The following is a 16,398-nucleotide window of genomic DNA, read 5'->3' on the forward strand; positions in this document are numbered from 1 at the left end:
TTCTTTCTTTCTTTTCTTTTTTAGGCAGGGGTCTTTAGAATAATTCACTTTGATGAAAGGGTCATTTTAATACCATTATTGTAAATAACATTACAATGATTATTTGCTCTTAAAATTTATTAATAATTGTTCACAAATATTATTTCTCTTCTGCTGGGTGATTTAAGTGATATAAGATGAGAAATTAGATTTTCTGTGGTAGAATGAAGGATGGAAAAATAGGATTAGCATAAACAAAAAGGAATTTATAAAAATCTAATTTACTGTACTAAGATTAAATTAATAAAATATTTTACAGTTTTTTTAAAAAAAATTATCATACTCTGTCATTTGACCGTCAAATCACATAGGAGTTTTCGATCGCAGATTTATTTTTCACTTTCTGTCTTCAGTATAATCAAAAACAACTTTATTAAGTTATTTGTTACAAAGAAAAGAGTTGGCTAGGATGTAAAGATGTTAAATTCATTTTCTATTAAATTAAACCTTCTTTTAATATCTACTGTCATTACAAGTAATTTTACTTTAATAATTAAAAAATATAGCCTATTGATAAGAGAACTGCTTCTTTTATTCATCAAAGGACCTTCACCTTCGGCAAAAAGTTCCCACATGTAGGAAATCCTTTTGGAATAGGCGGGAGATCAGAAGGTTCTCCAACTTGAAATACCACAGCCATTCCAGTTTCCTGATGAAAAAGGAGATGACAATGCATCAGCCAAAAACCTGTAAACATCAATAAGCAAAGTAAAAAGTGCGAACTACGCGTTGATATTAATAATAATGCTATTTACCAGACCAAATTAGCGCTTACCTGGATTGTCGGCGAGAAAGCGTATAATTGCATACCCTCCGGGTGCTACGGAAACTACATCCTTCATCGGCGCCTTATCATTTCTTACGTCACCATTATCTAGACGCCTATTTAGCTCTTTCAGACCAGTAGCAGGATCAGTGTTAAATACACCTTGTTCCAAAACTTGGAAATCATAGCCGTGCAAGTGGAATGGATGTGGGGGCAAGATATCTTGAAATGACACTAAACAAATCGAATATCTCACTAAATATATTATAACTAGAGTGAGTCTTGAGTATAATGAAATAATTTTAAGCTCTTATAAATAAGTAAAGTTTTTAAAAGAAATAGTAGCATAGATTGGGAAAATAGCCCTACGAATTTCTCGAAAAAACTGGAACTTCTCAAATTCTTATTTTTATAAAATATCTAGTGAATGTAAAAAAGTTAAATTAGAAAAATCTAATCAATCTAATTTCTTCATTGTTAGAAGATGATGGTCGTAATAAAGAAGTAAATGAAGAAGAATTCTTCTCGAACGAGATGAAAGCAGAAAAGACTGAAAAGCAAATGACGGAGAATTTCTCGCCAAACCAACAGATCCTTAGGAATTGAGGATCCTTAAAAATACTGATTAAATTTTCGAAATAATTTATCTATTTCAGACCTAATGCAAATGTTCGGATAGGATCTATAAGTTATTACGTGTAAATGTAATTTAGCAATCAAGAAATATGATACCAAGAAAGGTGAATTGGTTGAAGAGAACATCAAATATACTTTAGCATTTGCAGACAATGATTCCTCATGCAAGAGAACGCAACATTATTATTATACATCTTAGATCAGCGAAGAACTCATAGACACTGGTCAGTTAGTAAGGTTTTGTGACTGCAGAGTGAGAAATGTAACTACTAGAGTAAATAATGAGACCTTATTGTTCGTCATAAAATTTCCTAAGTACCTCTGTTCTCTACCCTGGAAAATTAGGTTATAAATAAGAAAAATCTTGGAACTGAATAGGTTTAAGCAGCATTAAAAGTTTGAATCATTAAAGAGGACATTATCAAGTCTCTGATAAAGACTGCAGCTAAGACTGAGGCAATAGAAAACATGTTCTACCGCTCAGTGTAAATCATTAAAAAGAAAAAATGAAAAGTTCAAATAATTTTGAACTTTCAATAGATAATTGAATCGGATGAATATAATAAAGTGTTTTCCTTGAATGCAAGTCATGCACTGAACGCCTCTGTTGATATCGCAGTCATTAGCGCCTCTATCTTATTTTGTGTATTTATTAATTTGGAAGAAATAATTTCAGGCTACGTATTCATTTCGACCGCATCCTTTGATTAGAAATTTTAAAAATTTATTCTGAACTCGTAATTCATAATAGCCCTAAAATACCACGCCACTTTTTAAAAAGATATCTCTATTATTCTGTTCCATTCAATTAATGAATCCTTTAAGCGCAGCATGGAATTTCAAAATTGCGTTCTAAACAATAATTTTCAGAGTGTGACATTAATTTCGTGGAGATAGTAACACAATGTAACGTGAGAATTCTGTTATACTATATAATATAAATATAAATTTTATTTAAATTGTTATTTATATTTCAATTAAATAAATAGTAATAACGTAGCGATTTGACCTCACAAGTTGACACGTCTTAAATTAAAAAAAATAAATAATACTTAAGGGAGGGGAATTAGAATGAATTGTATTGTATTCCACGTTCTATCCTGGGATGGCGGGTTCTGATCTAGTTCCTGGCCAATAGATTCTTTCTTTCTACGGGCTTCTTAAAGTTAACTGTCAAATGTTTGATTTCTGTAACGAGAAATCATTGTCGGAGACTGCCTATCAATGCGTAAGAAAATTGGCGCCAATGATCTCAGATACCGATACTCCACGGGGTGCGTGTTGGTCTAGTGGTAAGTGGGAGATCCCCAGTTCGAATCTCACGTATGACTACTTTTTATTTGTTAATAAAATTGTTTATAAGAAAGGATAACCTTCCGCCCTCGTCCACAACACCTAATTGGTAGTTGGACGTTAAGCACCGTCTGAAAAAAATAGGCGATTACTTTACTTATTAGATACTCCTCAAATAAAAAAATGAAAAATAAAATATTACTTGTATCGGCAATCACAACGTCCACCACAGAGTTGAGAGGAATCTTTATAATGTAAGTGCATATACAAGTGGGAGCTCGAGAACATTGCGGCTCGCAGAAGGCGTCCCTTGGGTTGTCGTTGTACTGGCTAATAAGAGCAGAAGGTGCTGGCACATGTGATATATTGTTGATCATTGATCTCAATAACACGCCGCCAGGGAGAGCTGAAAACAATAATTTTTATTTGCATCTGAAGTAGCTTCTTCTATCAAAATTTTAATAGATTCTCGATTTTTTTTTGCAATATAATAATTTCATTAATAATGGCAGGCTTTTCCAATTTTTTCAAAATATAGGATTAAGTATAAAAATAATTCAGATATATATATACGTAAACCTCTCTGGTACTTACCTACTCCTCAGCGCGCGGTCCCTCTGACGCGCGCGCTCTCCTTCAGCTTATTCACGCACACATTAATACTCACACTAACCGACCATTCTCACTCGGTGAAGGGAGGAAAAATACAGTTAATCAGTTAGCTATTTATTACTTAAAGACCTTTTCTAAAGTATTGGCATATATACATAATCTCCCATTATGACTCCACAACATAAAAATATGAATTGAAACAATAAACGAAAAATATCACTCAAAATAACTGAAAAGAAAATAAACTGAAACTCTTTTAACTAAAAAAATAACCTCTGGTTAAACGATAATCAAAAATTAACAAGAGTTAATGCCCGAACCCTGGTGAGTGGTTTAGGGTGCACAGAGGGCTTAATCTGGGATCTGGCTCACCTCACGCCAATTGGTTAGTTATTTAATTCTCAGCAACTTGTGGACTTAACTCGGCACTGGCTTACCACCTTCTGCCTCCGTAACTCCACCCCACCACCTTACCTTACCCAACTCTGTCCTCTACTTTATTTCTTTCTTTGATACATTGTTATTATTGTTTAATAACAGACTAATAATTTATTAGTTTGTCGGCTTTCTTAACCGTACTGCGCACTACCAACACTATATATTATATAGTGTATATTGTCTATATATTGTATATATATATATGTATTGTATATATGTATATATATTATATATATTGTATATATATATACGTACATATATGCTGCCTTATAAAACAGTCAACGGTTTTTCGTGGTATTTTTCACTATAAAAATATATATATTTTTTTCAATAAATTTTTTATTCTTATAATTATGTATTTGTATATGTATTTATATAAAGAAATATGTAATTGTAATTGGTGTAAATTTTGTGAAGGAGCTTCGGGTAGAGTGTGCTCTCTCGTCTGAGTAAGAGTAATGAGAAATATTAAACATACCGTAAAAATATGGATTGTAAGTGCCAGTATAGAACAGCTCTTGGACAGTGTAGTAATATAAACCAAATGCTAATGGTATCCTCAGATCACCTTTAGGCATTGTCAATTCTTTTGAAGGAGGTTGTGTTGCGGTTAGTTGAAATACACAAAGTTGATTAGAAATGTTGCAGAATGAAAATTCAGGATTGAAGTCCTGCAATTAAAACACAAAATATATTTTAAGTTGAATCTAAAATTTAAAGATATAAAGGTATTTTTGCAAACATATTATAAAAGTGTAATCAATTTGCTGGTAAACTTCTAATGAAGAGTAGTCTTTTCATAAAATCATAATATATAAAAACTATAAAAGAAACATTGTATCACTATCACACAGATCGATATACCCCTCGATGGTCATTTTCCTTTTGCTGTAGCTCCTTTTGAAGATTAAACAATTTGCTCAGGCTCTCTAGGGAAGTCCTAGGAAGACCGGCCAATTATAACCAAACCTTGTTGCCAGCACACCCCTTTTTTGCAATGCCTCTAATGCACTCCCTAAATTAAAGACAGGGTTCTAGGTTCTATATCCCCCTACATCACAGGATATCTACGGTAACTTCTCAGGCACCTGGGAAGTTCCGGCAAAATGGAAAAACTACTTTTGTCTTCCTCTCCTTCACTTGGTAATTACGTAGGCTTTTCAGGAAGGTTAGATGCTCTCCTCATCCCCATGTTAGTATAAAAGGAAGTGCCTCGGTGACTCCGCCATCGACAGACACTTCTGTGTACTCCATTCTTCGCTAAGAAAGCATTATTGACTGGCTAGAGTTTGTCTATCGCTTCGCTAAATCCAAATAGTAGCACACATCAACCATCTCCATAGGTCGCTATGGCTGTATGTTTAGGGTGGCGGTGTTCTGTCGTCTTTTTTCAAGGTCCATTCCATTACCATAACTGAACAAGACAACATTCGTATGATTTATTTCCAGAAAAATATGTTGGACAAGGTGACTCACCAAAGGCCCTGGCGCTGTTATTTTTTCGTTGGCTGCAGGAAAAGGAGGAGCTCCATCGTATCTTAAAACTGCTAACTGTTTAGCACCTTCGCATTCACCTGTTCCAGTTACCGCTATCCAGTATGATCCAACTGGCTGGGTTGCATTTATAAGTACATCGTACCTTTCACCTTTAAATCCAGTAGAATATTTTGTGATTTTAAGATATTTGTTTAAAAATGGTCATAAACATACTTACAAATAGGTTTCGTGCCGGAACAATAGACTTATTTATTTATTTATTTATTTATTTATTGTTATAGTGGTCTTGTTTGCACATTAACCATTACTTTATATGAGGGCTGGAAAAAACCAACATATTGGCATGAACAATTACAGTTGGCTCCCAGCGCCTCAATTTACCAATATGTTGGTGGAAAAAAACCAGCCCTATCTTTTCCAATATTCAATTTGAGGAATAGCGCAGCCTCTTTCCCTTCTTTCTTCGTCATGCCAGCCACTCTTCTACTACATTCTGCGTCGTGGCTTCCATGAGATAAGGATATCTTGAGCGCTGCGTACTGACATTCCTTCCTAGAACAACACAATGGTCTCTGAATGTGACTTCGTTATTTGATGTGAGCTTAGAGTGGTGTAATTAGTAGTGTAGTTATGATAGTACTTGTTTGAGTAATTAAGAACTAAAATCGCAACTATGGAGTTTAGCTGCATCCTATATTTTTATTTTATTCTCTCTAATGAATTTGTAAATAATTCGTAGCGCATCAGGATTCATTATAGCTAAAATACTTTTAGCGCTACAGGGAAATCGTACATGTGTTGCCAATTCCTTTAGGAACTTGTCTCTATTTTTATTATATCTGCTGCATCTGAAGAGGAGGTGATCGATGTCCCCATCCTCCCCGCTATCGCAATCACATTTGGGACTATCTAATAACTTAATTTTATGCAGATGCGGATTTGTGAGATTATGGTTGAACCTCAGTCGCATTATTGTTGTGTAAAATTGCCTTTCCCCCTCCAGTACTTCTACAAACCATGGCTTGTTGGGAATCCTAGGCTGTAAATCAGCGTAATATTTACCCTTAATTTCTTTTTCCAGATCGTAGAGCTTTTGCCATGCGTCATAACAACGCTTTCTTAAAGCACCTTCGAAATCCGCTAAATTGAGCACTGGAGTATGTTCCCCTAATAAGATCGCTCTTTTTGCTAGCACGTCGACTTTCTCGTTATCAACTATCCCAGCATGCCCTTTCAGCCAAACCAGATGCAACCTACCCATTGCATTAATCAAATGACTTATAATTTCTATAATTATGGGATCAAAAACATCGCCCGGACGCTTTATTTTTTGGAGTGCACTTTTAGAATCACTAAGAATGACTATTATGTCATTACTTTGTATTTGTTCCGCCAGGATTACCGCATTCCAAATCGCTACGATTTCTGCGGTAAATATTGAGGCATTATTAGGGAGCTTGTATAGGCGAAAACTTCCCGTTTGCGGGTCAAGTACAGCACAACCTACTCCCTGCTCCGATTTTGATCCGTCCGTAAATAGTAAATAAGGGTTGATTATGATTTCCCTCATGCGCGCTATAAAAGCTAGGTATGTTAAATCCCCCCATTCTTCTTTCACCTTATCATATAAATCTAAATGGACGTACGGAGATTCTTTACAAGATACTTCATAGTGAAGAGATCTCCGAGGAGACGCGTGCAACACCTCTAGGCCAGAGTACAATTTCTCCGTTACTCTAAACATTTCACACATTAATGGCGTTTTCTTTTTTAACCAAAACCTGTGTGAGCGAACCACTTCTGAGAGCTCTGAGACTCTCATCAAGGAAACTTCCTTAAACTTAATTAGCCTTTTGCTTAAGAACTTTCCCAACAATAATTCTCGACGTATGTGTAGAGGCATAATTTTAGCCTCCACCAGGAGAACATTTGTGGGAGTTGATCTCATAGCTCCCAGACAAATGCGTATTGCTTTGTACTGGACCTTGTCCAGCCCAGATAGTGAAGTTTGGCAGGCATCTCCGTAAATACCGCAACCATAATCTATTTTAGATAAAATTAAATTTCGGTAAAGCAGAAGGGCTATTTTTGGGTCGGTACCATATGTAACATGTGCAACATATCTAAGCACATTCAATGCTTTTTCACAACTTTGGATTATTCTCTTAATGTGAGGTCTCCAAGTTAATTTGTGGTCTACATAAAGTCCTAAGACCTTAACTATTGGCGATTGCGAAACTTTAAACGGCCCTAGCTGTATAGTGCCAGCAAGAATATTCTGACGCTTTCTACTAAACATGGTGACTGAGCTCTTATTTCCAGAAATGCGAAAACCCAAGTGGTTGCACCATGCATTGAGATCATGCAAGGCCTGTCCCATTATTTCTACCAAATTTTCTTCGGATTTTCCTCCAGTGTATACAGTGAAATCATCAGCAAACTGGACTATCCTGATTTCCGGAACGAGCCAGTCTCTCAAATCAGATGTATATATATTAAATAGCAAAGGGCTAAGCACGGCACCTTGGGGGAGACCAATGCCTGTTGTTCTGGGACCCGTTACCAAAACTCCCCTTCTAATAATTAATTGTCTTTGTTGTAACATATTAATTATATTTACTATTACCCTGCCAGGTACTTGCATTACCAACATTTTATCCTTTAGTATTGCGATATTTACGTTATCATATGCTTTATGAATATCTACGAAAGCCGCTAATAAGGGTTTGTTTTCCGTTCTATTTAAGTGCACTTCATTAACAAACGCTGCCAGACAATCTAATGTGCCACGGTGCCTTCTAAAACCCAGCTGATGTGGGGCCAGCTTATTATATTCCTCCACCCACCAATCCAACCTATGCTTTATCATCCGTTCATACGTTTTGCACACACAGGACGATAAAGCAATTGGCCGATACGACTGGTACGAGTTGGGATCTTTACCAGGCTTTAAGAGAGGAAATATTAAATGGGTTCTCCAACTTTCAATCATAGTTCCCCCAACCCACATTTCGTTCATAATTCTAAGAAGCGATAAAAGGGCCGGAAATGGAAGGTTTTGTAGCATTTGATAGTGAATACCGTCTTGGCCGGGCGATGTACTACCTCCTTTTTTTAGAGCATACTTCAATTCCCACAATTGGAATGGCAGATTCAAGTCCTCATCACCAATTGGGATATTTGATAGGTCGATAAACTGGCTAGCATAGTCCGGAGTCAGAGATTTATGGAATTCTTCAACCCAATGGCCATCATCAGTGACTTCTACTTGGGGAGAGTAACCTTTTTTTAGACTTCGAATTCGCTTCCAAATGACGTTAGAGGGAGTTTGTCTATCTAAACTATTGCAAAATTCGTACCACATTATTCGTTTTTTTTCTTTGTACGTCCGACGACTGATTGCTAGTTTTCTGTTTAAATTGACGTAATTTTCCAAGGTGGGTGCTCTCTTATAGCTTTCGTAGGCTATTATTGACTCTTGCTTGACTCTATTGCAATCATCATCCCACCATGGCTTGATTGCTCGATTTGGGTTTAAATAAAGCCATTGTGGGAATCTAGGAATGGATCCTAAGGCCGCTGATCTTATTTCTTGAGTCAAATAATCATAAGTGCAGCTGGTGGGTTCCGATGTACTGAATTTTAAATCCAGTACCATCCGATACTTTTCCCAATCCGCCTTACTGAGATTCCAACCTCCTGCCTTAGGGTGCCTAATGCGTGCACCAGAGGTTGCCTGCCGCCCATTAAATGACTTCACCAGAATTCCCAGGTGATCCGAACCCAAGGGCTCTTGTATTACTTCCCAACTGAGCTCAGACATCAGATCTGGAGAACATAAAGTTATGTCCACAGGTTGAGCTCGAGCCCCCGGTCGGGGAATCATAGTGGGCGACCCATCATTTAATGTACACAGATTGTACGAATCTATTAACTCTGCTAGAGCTCGTCCTTCTAGGTTTTCCCGATGTCCCCCCCACATTGGATGAAGCGCATTAAAGTCACCACCAAGAATAAGAGGACCCGAAACCTGATTTAGTACATTACTCCATTCCTCTACTGAGGCTTTATGCCCAGGACGGCAGTAAGTGCCAAGGACCGTAATACTGACGCTCCTAAATAGGATTTTAGCCCCACATATCTGAACTCTGCCCCTTAATGGATTATTCAGCACTATTGGGTCGAAAGGCAATTTTTTACTGATAAATATGGCACTTCCACCATATCCATCCTTACGATCGTCTCTGACAACGTGATATCTTCGCAACTCTAATTTTAGGTTATACTTAAACCATGTTTCACTTAAGATGGCCACATCGACGCACCTCTCGCGCAGCAGGACATCAAGACTGTCCCTATTGGCTAAGTACGATCTTATATTTATTTGTAAAATTTTCATTAGGATTGAGAATGTTTTTGTGTGATTATCTTAGATTTACAGCCTAAAGGCACTTTTGGAATATCCTTCATATGTTCAAGGTTATATGCTTTTGTTTTACTATTCTCATTTCTTTCCGTACTAGACCGCAGACTACTCCTTCGTTCTTTGGTGAGCATTCTCGCGTTACCCGCAGAATGCGCTCCTTTTGAAGGAGTAGCACTCTCAGTTTTTTCCCCTTTATAGAATTGGGATACAAGTAGTGCTAGGGATTTGGTAGTTTCACCAATATCTCCCTTACTCAGTGAATCGATCACTCCAATGATTACATCCACCACTGGGTGATCTACTGCGGCAAAAGTTTTTCGGATATCCTTGATACTGATTTTATCCTTGTCTTTTTTTTGGCTGACTTCTTCGATTTCCACAATAGGCCCATCAGGAACATCCCGATGTTCGCCCAAAATCGGCGTTTTCTTCTCTGACCGCCTCTTTTGTTTTCGTGGCCGTTGTTGTTTTATGGGGTGGAGTAAGGGATCTGGAAGGGGGGGAAATTCTTCCTCCGACAAGCACTCGAATCTGTTCCTTTTGGCTACCTCTACGAAGGTGGTACCTCCTAGATATGTAGTACCATATGTAACTTTTTCTTTAATCAATTTGTTTTCTTCTTTATATTTTGGACACGCCGCATCCGTAGCCAAATGATTACCTCGGCAGTGAATGCATTCCGTTTTGTTTATTTCACATTGTTCGATGCTATGAGCACCAGAACATTTACTGCACCTCGGTTGCCCTTTGCATTGTGAGCTGGAGTGCCCGTATCGAAGACAGTTGACGCACGGTCTTCTATTTGGTACATATGGTTCCACTTTAAACCTGGCACCATACATTGAAACGTATCTCGGTAAGCTCTGACTATCAAACGTCAGAAAGCAGGTCTCGAGTGGCCTGTTTTCTACCCTTCTGAATATTCTTTTTACATTAACTACTCGTATTTGACTTTGAATATTCTCCAAAATCTCTTGTTCAGATATTGAAGACTCCATCCCTTTTATGACACCTTTTGAAAAAATAAGGTGGTCCGGAATGTAGGCTTTCAATTTTTTTTTTAAAAAACAATTATTATTTGTCAAATAATTTGCTGCCTCGGGGGTACTTGTTTCAATTTTCATTCTATTCTTCCCAACTGACCTTATATCCAGGATATCATGGGAATGTTTATTATCCTCGGTGTAAATCCATTTGCCAAAAGTAACCCGATGGATACTTCCCAGGTTACCCTCATTTCCCTCAACAAAGATGAAGTAGGGACCTTTATCATTTGGCTTGAATTTATTTCCAGCCGGTAATTGTAATGTTTCTATGGCAACATGACCACTATTTTTCGTCATGTCGTCATTTTTACCCAATTTGGGAGCCCGAATTAGGTCCAAGGGGGTTCCCTCCCGAACCAGCGACCTTTTATTTGTTTTGCCTGCATTAGGAATTACGCTAATGTTTTCTGTAGGCGAACTATTGGAGTTATTGCTACTGTCAGTATTACTATTATTAGTAGTATACTTATCCGCTTGGATGTAGGGTATCGGTGGTGGTCCTCTGTCATGTGGCAGCCCATCGCTACTCTCCTCCATTTTAGTTTTGCTGTTGGGTTTAGTCCTTTGTTATTGTAAAAATTTCAAGTGTAGAAAAACTTTTTTTGCGCGGAAAAACGAGAATTTTTTTTTAAAACAGCTCCTTAACCCCACAAAGTTCCTTATTCTAAATAATTTTAAAGTTAAAATTCTTTTCGTCCAACAAAAAACTACAAACTTTGTGGAGCTAAAAAGTGAAATTGTTGTCAAAATGTTTCCCTAGAAACGGATCAAACAATAGACTTGATTGATTACTAAGACAAATCAGTATAATTATCAGCATTGATTGTGTTCGTATGTTCATTGAGAGTTCTGTTACAGAAGTCGTATCAGTAGACTATATCTTCTGATCACTTCTTGTCCATTCCATCGTAGGATGCATGGGTTCTAAGTTATTCTACTGTCTAAAGAGAATCCCAAATAGCAAACTTGTTTCCTGTGATCAGTACGGTCGGGCAGGTTTGTTGTCTCAGGATAAATATATTTTGAGTGCACCTACATACACTTCGATTACACAAAAATCGAATTGGTCTTGCCCAACAAAATACGTGCCAGGATGTCAATATGTTATAAAGGAATCGTCAACTAAAAATCTGGAGATCGTAGTAAAAAATTATATTATTGAAATTAACTTACCGCTGTTTATACCAATGGTGTCCACTGTGGTAGGTATCACATCCCGACCATCGTCTCCGGAGATTACGGTAAATTTGTGTTGTTGTATGAAAATAGTAATAGCACAAGCTATACAAGTTCCTCCTATCAGCCTCAGTTTGTAAGTTTTACCTTGCGTCACAGTTAACGTTGTAACAGGAGGTTGATCTTTACTTCCAACCTGAGCAGCTATCTCATTGAAAGTTATGTTCGTTCCCTAGAACAGTAGATAGTATTGTTTCCGGATGAATTAAGTATTTTCTGTTCAGACTGAAATAATTTCGCAACAATCATACGATGTAATATTAACATTTTTTATCTTTATGTACCATAGTGTTGAACTTAATTTTCAAGACATATCTCCCCTAATGATTTACGCAAAAATGTATGAGAGAGGAAAGCTTTTCGTCCTAGATTTCTACCCGTCTATGTTGGATTATCATAAGAAGCTATGGAAAGGACATTCAATATTCTAAATTACATCTGGCCTCCAGTATATAGTAAAGTGACAAAAAGTAACTAACTATACTAACAATTTATTGCAAAACTTTGTATTAGAACGAATTATAATTCGCGTAAAAATTATCAATTATTCCTTTGATTCCAATGATTTACTTTTAATTTAGTAAAAACAATACCTTTAGGTCTATTAGATTTACTCACAACATATATTCCCCTCCCATTAATCAAGTAGGAAGAGGGACGTCTAGCTGGATTGGGAAGAGCAGGTAACCCCGGAAATCTGTCTATAACGTGCAGGTGCATCCAGTCTTGAATGAAAATAGTATATTCAGGAATATCTTTAGTTTTCTTTTTTGGTACATCTCGAACTATGAGTGGACCACTTAGACCATCCTCTTTTTGAAGTCCTGCAACATAAGAATTTTAACTCTCGCTAATATGCTGTTGGTATTTTTCTATATATTTCATTCTATTTAAAGTTTCTTAATGGTCATTCATGGTGGAAATGGACTTTCTACGAAATCTATTCATTCTTCGTATACTCCTGTTTAGGATCATATTTATCTTTTTATCAAAAAGCGTGTGGCAACCGGCGCAAGACATGTATTATATCCACTACATTCATCACAGATCACACACCGCCTTACTTTATCAGCCACTGATGAGAGCACACATTCGACCAGAAACGTTTGGTGTATAAAGAAAGATCAGAATTCGCGACCTACATCTGACAAACCTGATTCCAGAATTGTTTTGTAAATTTTGCACTTCCAGTTAGCTCTATTTTTCAACTATCTTCCACTCTAAGATCTATTATATTCCATTTTGTGTTGCGGATGAGCGGTTAGGAGCTAGGCTTTAAAAAGGGATTTCTATCTGTTCTGAAGAAAATACTAAATTGTGCTGTCTTTATCTCAAAATTGGTGTAGGAATGTTACAGACAATATTGGATTATGTTATAGTTGTTTAAGGAAACATTTCGGTGTAATGGAACCCGAAATGTAGGTCTTTGTTATTGTTAGGTCTTTCTTTTAGTTTCGTCTTGCTATTATTGTATTGTTCATTTCAAGTGTTCTTTTTCTTTTAAAAAAATTACCTGTATGGGAATGATAGAAATATGATCCTGGAATGTCCGCCAAAAACTGATATCTAAATGTATCTCCTGGTTCTATGGGGCATTGAGTAACACCTGGGGTGCCATCATAGTACTGAGTACCCCTCTGATGTATTCCATGCCAGTGAACAGTTGTGGAACCAGCCAGCAATTTATTTACAACATCAACAACAATTGTATCGCCCTTACATACCTAAAAGGTGTATAAAACCAGCATAAATAAGGCCGTTAGCAAACGATGAGCATGAGTTTAGTTTTTTATATAGATTAGTTTTTAAATAAAAGCCTTAAAAAAATTTATGTATTGGAGATTACATAAATAGAAGATTTAAATGAAAATATAATTTCATCTCTTGGAATTTCCGTTTGTAGAATTCCCAACAGTTTCAAAAGTGCAACATAATTTTATATGTTTTAGAAAAATTCACGGTAATGTTGAAGTACTTAAATTAAAAAGCCTCTACTGTTAAAAGGTGAATGTTAAAGAAATTACTTAAAAAGCCTCACTAGTAGGAGAGGAAAATAATTTTAGGAGATTGGAGAAGAATATTAGAAACAAATTTTAATTAAATACAAAGTATTTCTTTCCTACATTCCTATTTTGCTAAAGTTGTGCTATTGTAGTGGATTTATAATTTTTAACTTGTGCCCTTCAAGACACTACTTTAAAGGCTTAAAGACGTGTGAGGAACATAAGCTAAAACGAAGTAAACCATAACAAATAATCCGTTTTTAAATAATATATGACTAAATAAATGAGTCAATTCCTTTAGACAAAACAAATATTATAATAAATATAATTATAATTATTTCTAACTATGTTTTTGAACCAGAAAAAAAAAGCTAAACCTGAATATAAGGTCCCGGTAACATCCTGTTGAAGGTAGTAATTCCTCTGGGAACACCATCCGCTGTGACACACTGAGGAAGGTAACAATCTTCCTTCACCGAAGGACATCTGCCACACGCTCTGCAGACATTTGATACAGTAAAATTAGAAAATATACTCATATTAGAAATTTACTTTAGATTGACTTGAAACAATTGGTTATTTTAATATGTATTTATTTGCTTGGAAGAAACGATCTTTCCATATAAGGCATAGAAAAGAAAGTTATTCACTAGTTGATGTATTGCCCCAGCACAGCTGAGCTGGCAGTTATTTCTAAAGTTAAAAAGAACCTTGATAACCAAGGCATAAAAGGAAGGCACATCAAAGCACTACAAAGATGCTATCATCATTAATAACCTCCAATCACCAAATGAAAAGTATCGAAATCAAGTCATTAAAAATTCTATTTATAATTTATTTTTTTTAAAAATTAATTATTCTTACAAACTCATTGTTGTGTATAAAAGTGCTTTAAATTTGTAGTAACATATTCTTGGTACACCGTCACATTCTCTAAGGCAAATATTACAATTCGTCGAAGCGCTGTTATTCTGATACTGATCCGCTAACGATACCAGTGGTTGTAAATAATCTGTTATAGAGTCCGTACCAATTGTATCACCTGCACAACATGAATGATTTTTTATTAAATAGAATTTAGATGAGAATATTTTTAAATAATCGGTTTGTTCTCAATCTTTGAAGTACTAAATTAGAGGAGAATATAGAAGATTGAATAGCAATGCAGAGAGAGTACTTAACCTTCTCTGTCATACTGGCAAGAAGGCAATAATTAAACGGAAAATGTTGGCTGAAATAAAACCCGCATTTTTAGAACCGAGTCAGCGGTTGCTTCACGCTCAACTTCGTGTAAAATAATTAAAAAATGGATAATTAGGGATTGGCGAAGCATTGCAAGTCAGGAAAAGTCTCGTAGCCAATCGGTTTATAGAAAGCTTTGAGAAGAGACATCTCTATCAGATGCAGTTAATAGTAATGGGAGGTTATGTCTTGTGTTACCATCATTTTCATTTACACAAAAAAAGGAAGGAAGTGTCGTGTTGAGGAAGTTGGCGAACTCCCTCGCTTATTATATCTTTTTTATTATTTCTAGAGCATTCAGGAACTTATCGGGCTAAGTTAGGCGGAAGGTGAGCAGAACATGCCTTCTGAAAGAGTTAAACATTTTCTTAATTCAACGTACCTAACTTTTCTACACTCATTCATTTACAGTCAAACAAATGTACGTTCCTCATACATTAGGATGACCTAAAACCTAAATGGGCGAATTTGTTTACCATTCATTTTCTATATTTTTATTTTCCGTGAATATAATTATTGTTGTATTATATTGGATAATAATAAGTTAGGCAAATAAGAATGTCTGGCAGTGCTCTGATTCTTGTCATTAATTTCTTGTACAAAGCAAAAGACAGACTCACCGCGTTTTGGTGCTGAACATGTTTGCTGAGATGAGCCACGCCTGCTGCCATCTGCAATATTTAATTACATTCCCTATATATTAAATTATTGTTATGACGTATTATTTTCTGAATAATGTGAGTACGCTCAGTGTCTTAAGGAAAAATCCCACCATTTTACTCTTTTATCCTGGGTTCTCAAGCATACCAAGATCCATGTACCTCTTCATAACTTATGCGTAGAAGGATAGATAATTTTCTTATTTATTTAATGTCATTTTCTTTTTTATTTAGAATTGCTCCCTAGTTATATGCATCTTTTAAGTGTACAACGTCAACGTGTTGTGTGGAGACCAGCTAGAAAATGTCTGTGGAATCACATCAACCACCTTTAAAGGATTGGATTGTTTTCGACTATATTTATTACAGTCGGAATTTGACATCTGCCAAATTATATGTGTTGTGGGTGGAGAAGTCTAGCAAACGTGCTTCAAAATAAAATGTTTGCATTAACTGTCGAATCAAATCCAAGATTGGCAGTATGTGAGCAGAATTCGCAGTTTAT

The 16,398-nt window shown here is 36.1% G+C and overlaps 1 protein-coding gene across 1 annotated transcript; it reads right to left on the reverse strand.

Moving 5' to 3' along the window:
- Positions 1-241: 241 nt before the first annotated feature.
- On the reverse strand, positions 242-16,063 carry LOC141452215 (uncharacterized). Its single transcript, XM_074124142.1, has 12 exons — positions 16,042-16,063; positions 15,855-15,905; positions 14,857-15,034; positions 14,370-14,490; positions 13,503-13,713; positions 12,608-12,813; positions 11,927-12,161; positions 5,261-5,430; positions 4,263-4,455; positions 2,937-3,140; positions 815-1,039; positions 242-726 (listed from the first exon to the last, which is right to left on the reverse strand). The coding sequence occupies exons 1-12, from the start codon at positions 16,061-16,063 to the stop codon at positions 578-580; spliced, it is 1,965 nt and encodes a 654-aa protein (XP_073980243.1). The 3' UTR covers positions 242-577.
- Positions 16,064-16,398: the final 335 nt, after the last annotated feature.

Source organism: Rhodnius prolixus, unplaced genomic scaffold (genome assembly GCF_049639745.1).
Source record: "Rhodnius prolixus isolate KJV_2025 unplaced genomic scaffold, Rpr scaffold_3, whole genome shotgun sequence".
NCBI classification, from domain to species: Eukaryota; Metazoa; Arthropoda; class Insecta; order Hemiptera; family Reduviidae; genus Rhodnius; species Rhodnius prolixus.

Excerpts from the sequence above, each read along its gene's own strand:
- LOC141452215 (XM_074124142.1), bottom strand. The coding sequence starts at position 16,063 with ATGAAGAGGTACATGGATCTTG. Across the intron at positions 15,035-15,854 it reads ATGTTCAGCACCAAAACGCG|GTGATACAATTGGTACGGAC; the intron begins GTGAGTCTGTCT and ends CATGTTGTGCAG. Across the intron at positions 12,162-12,607 it reads ATGGGAGGGGAATATATGTT|GGAACGAACATAACTTTCAA; the intron begins GTGAGTAAATCT and ends CTACTGTTCTAG.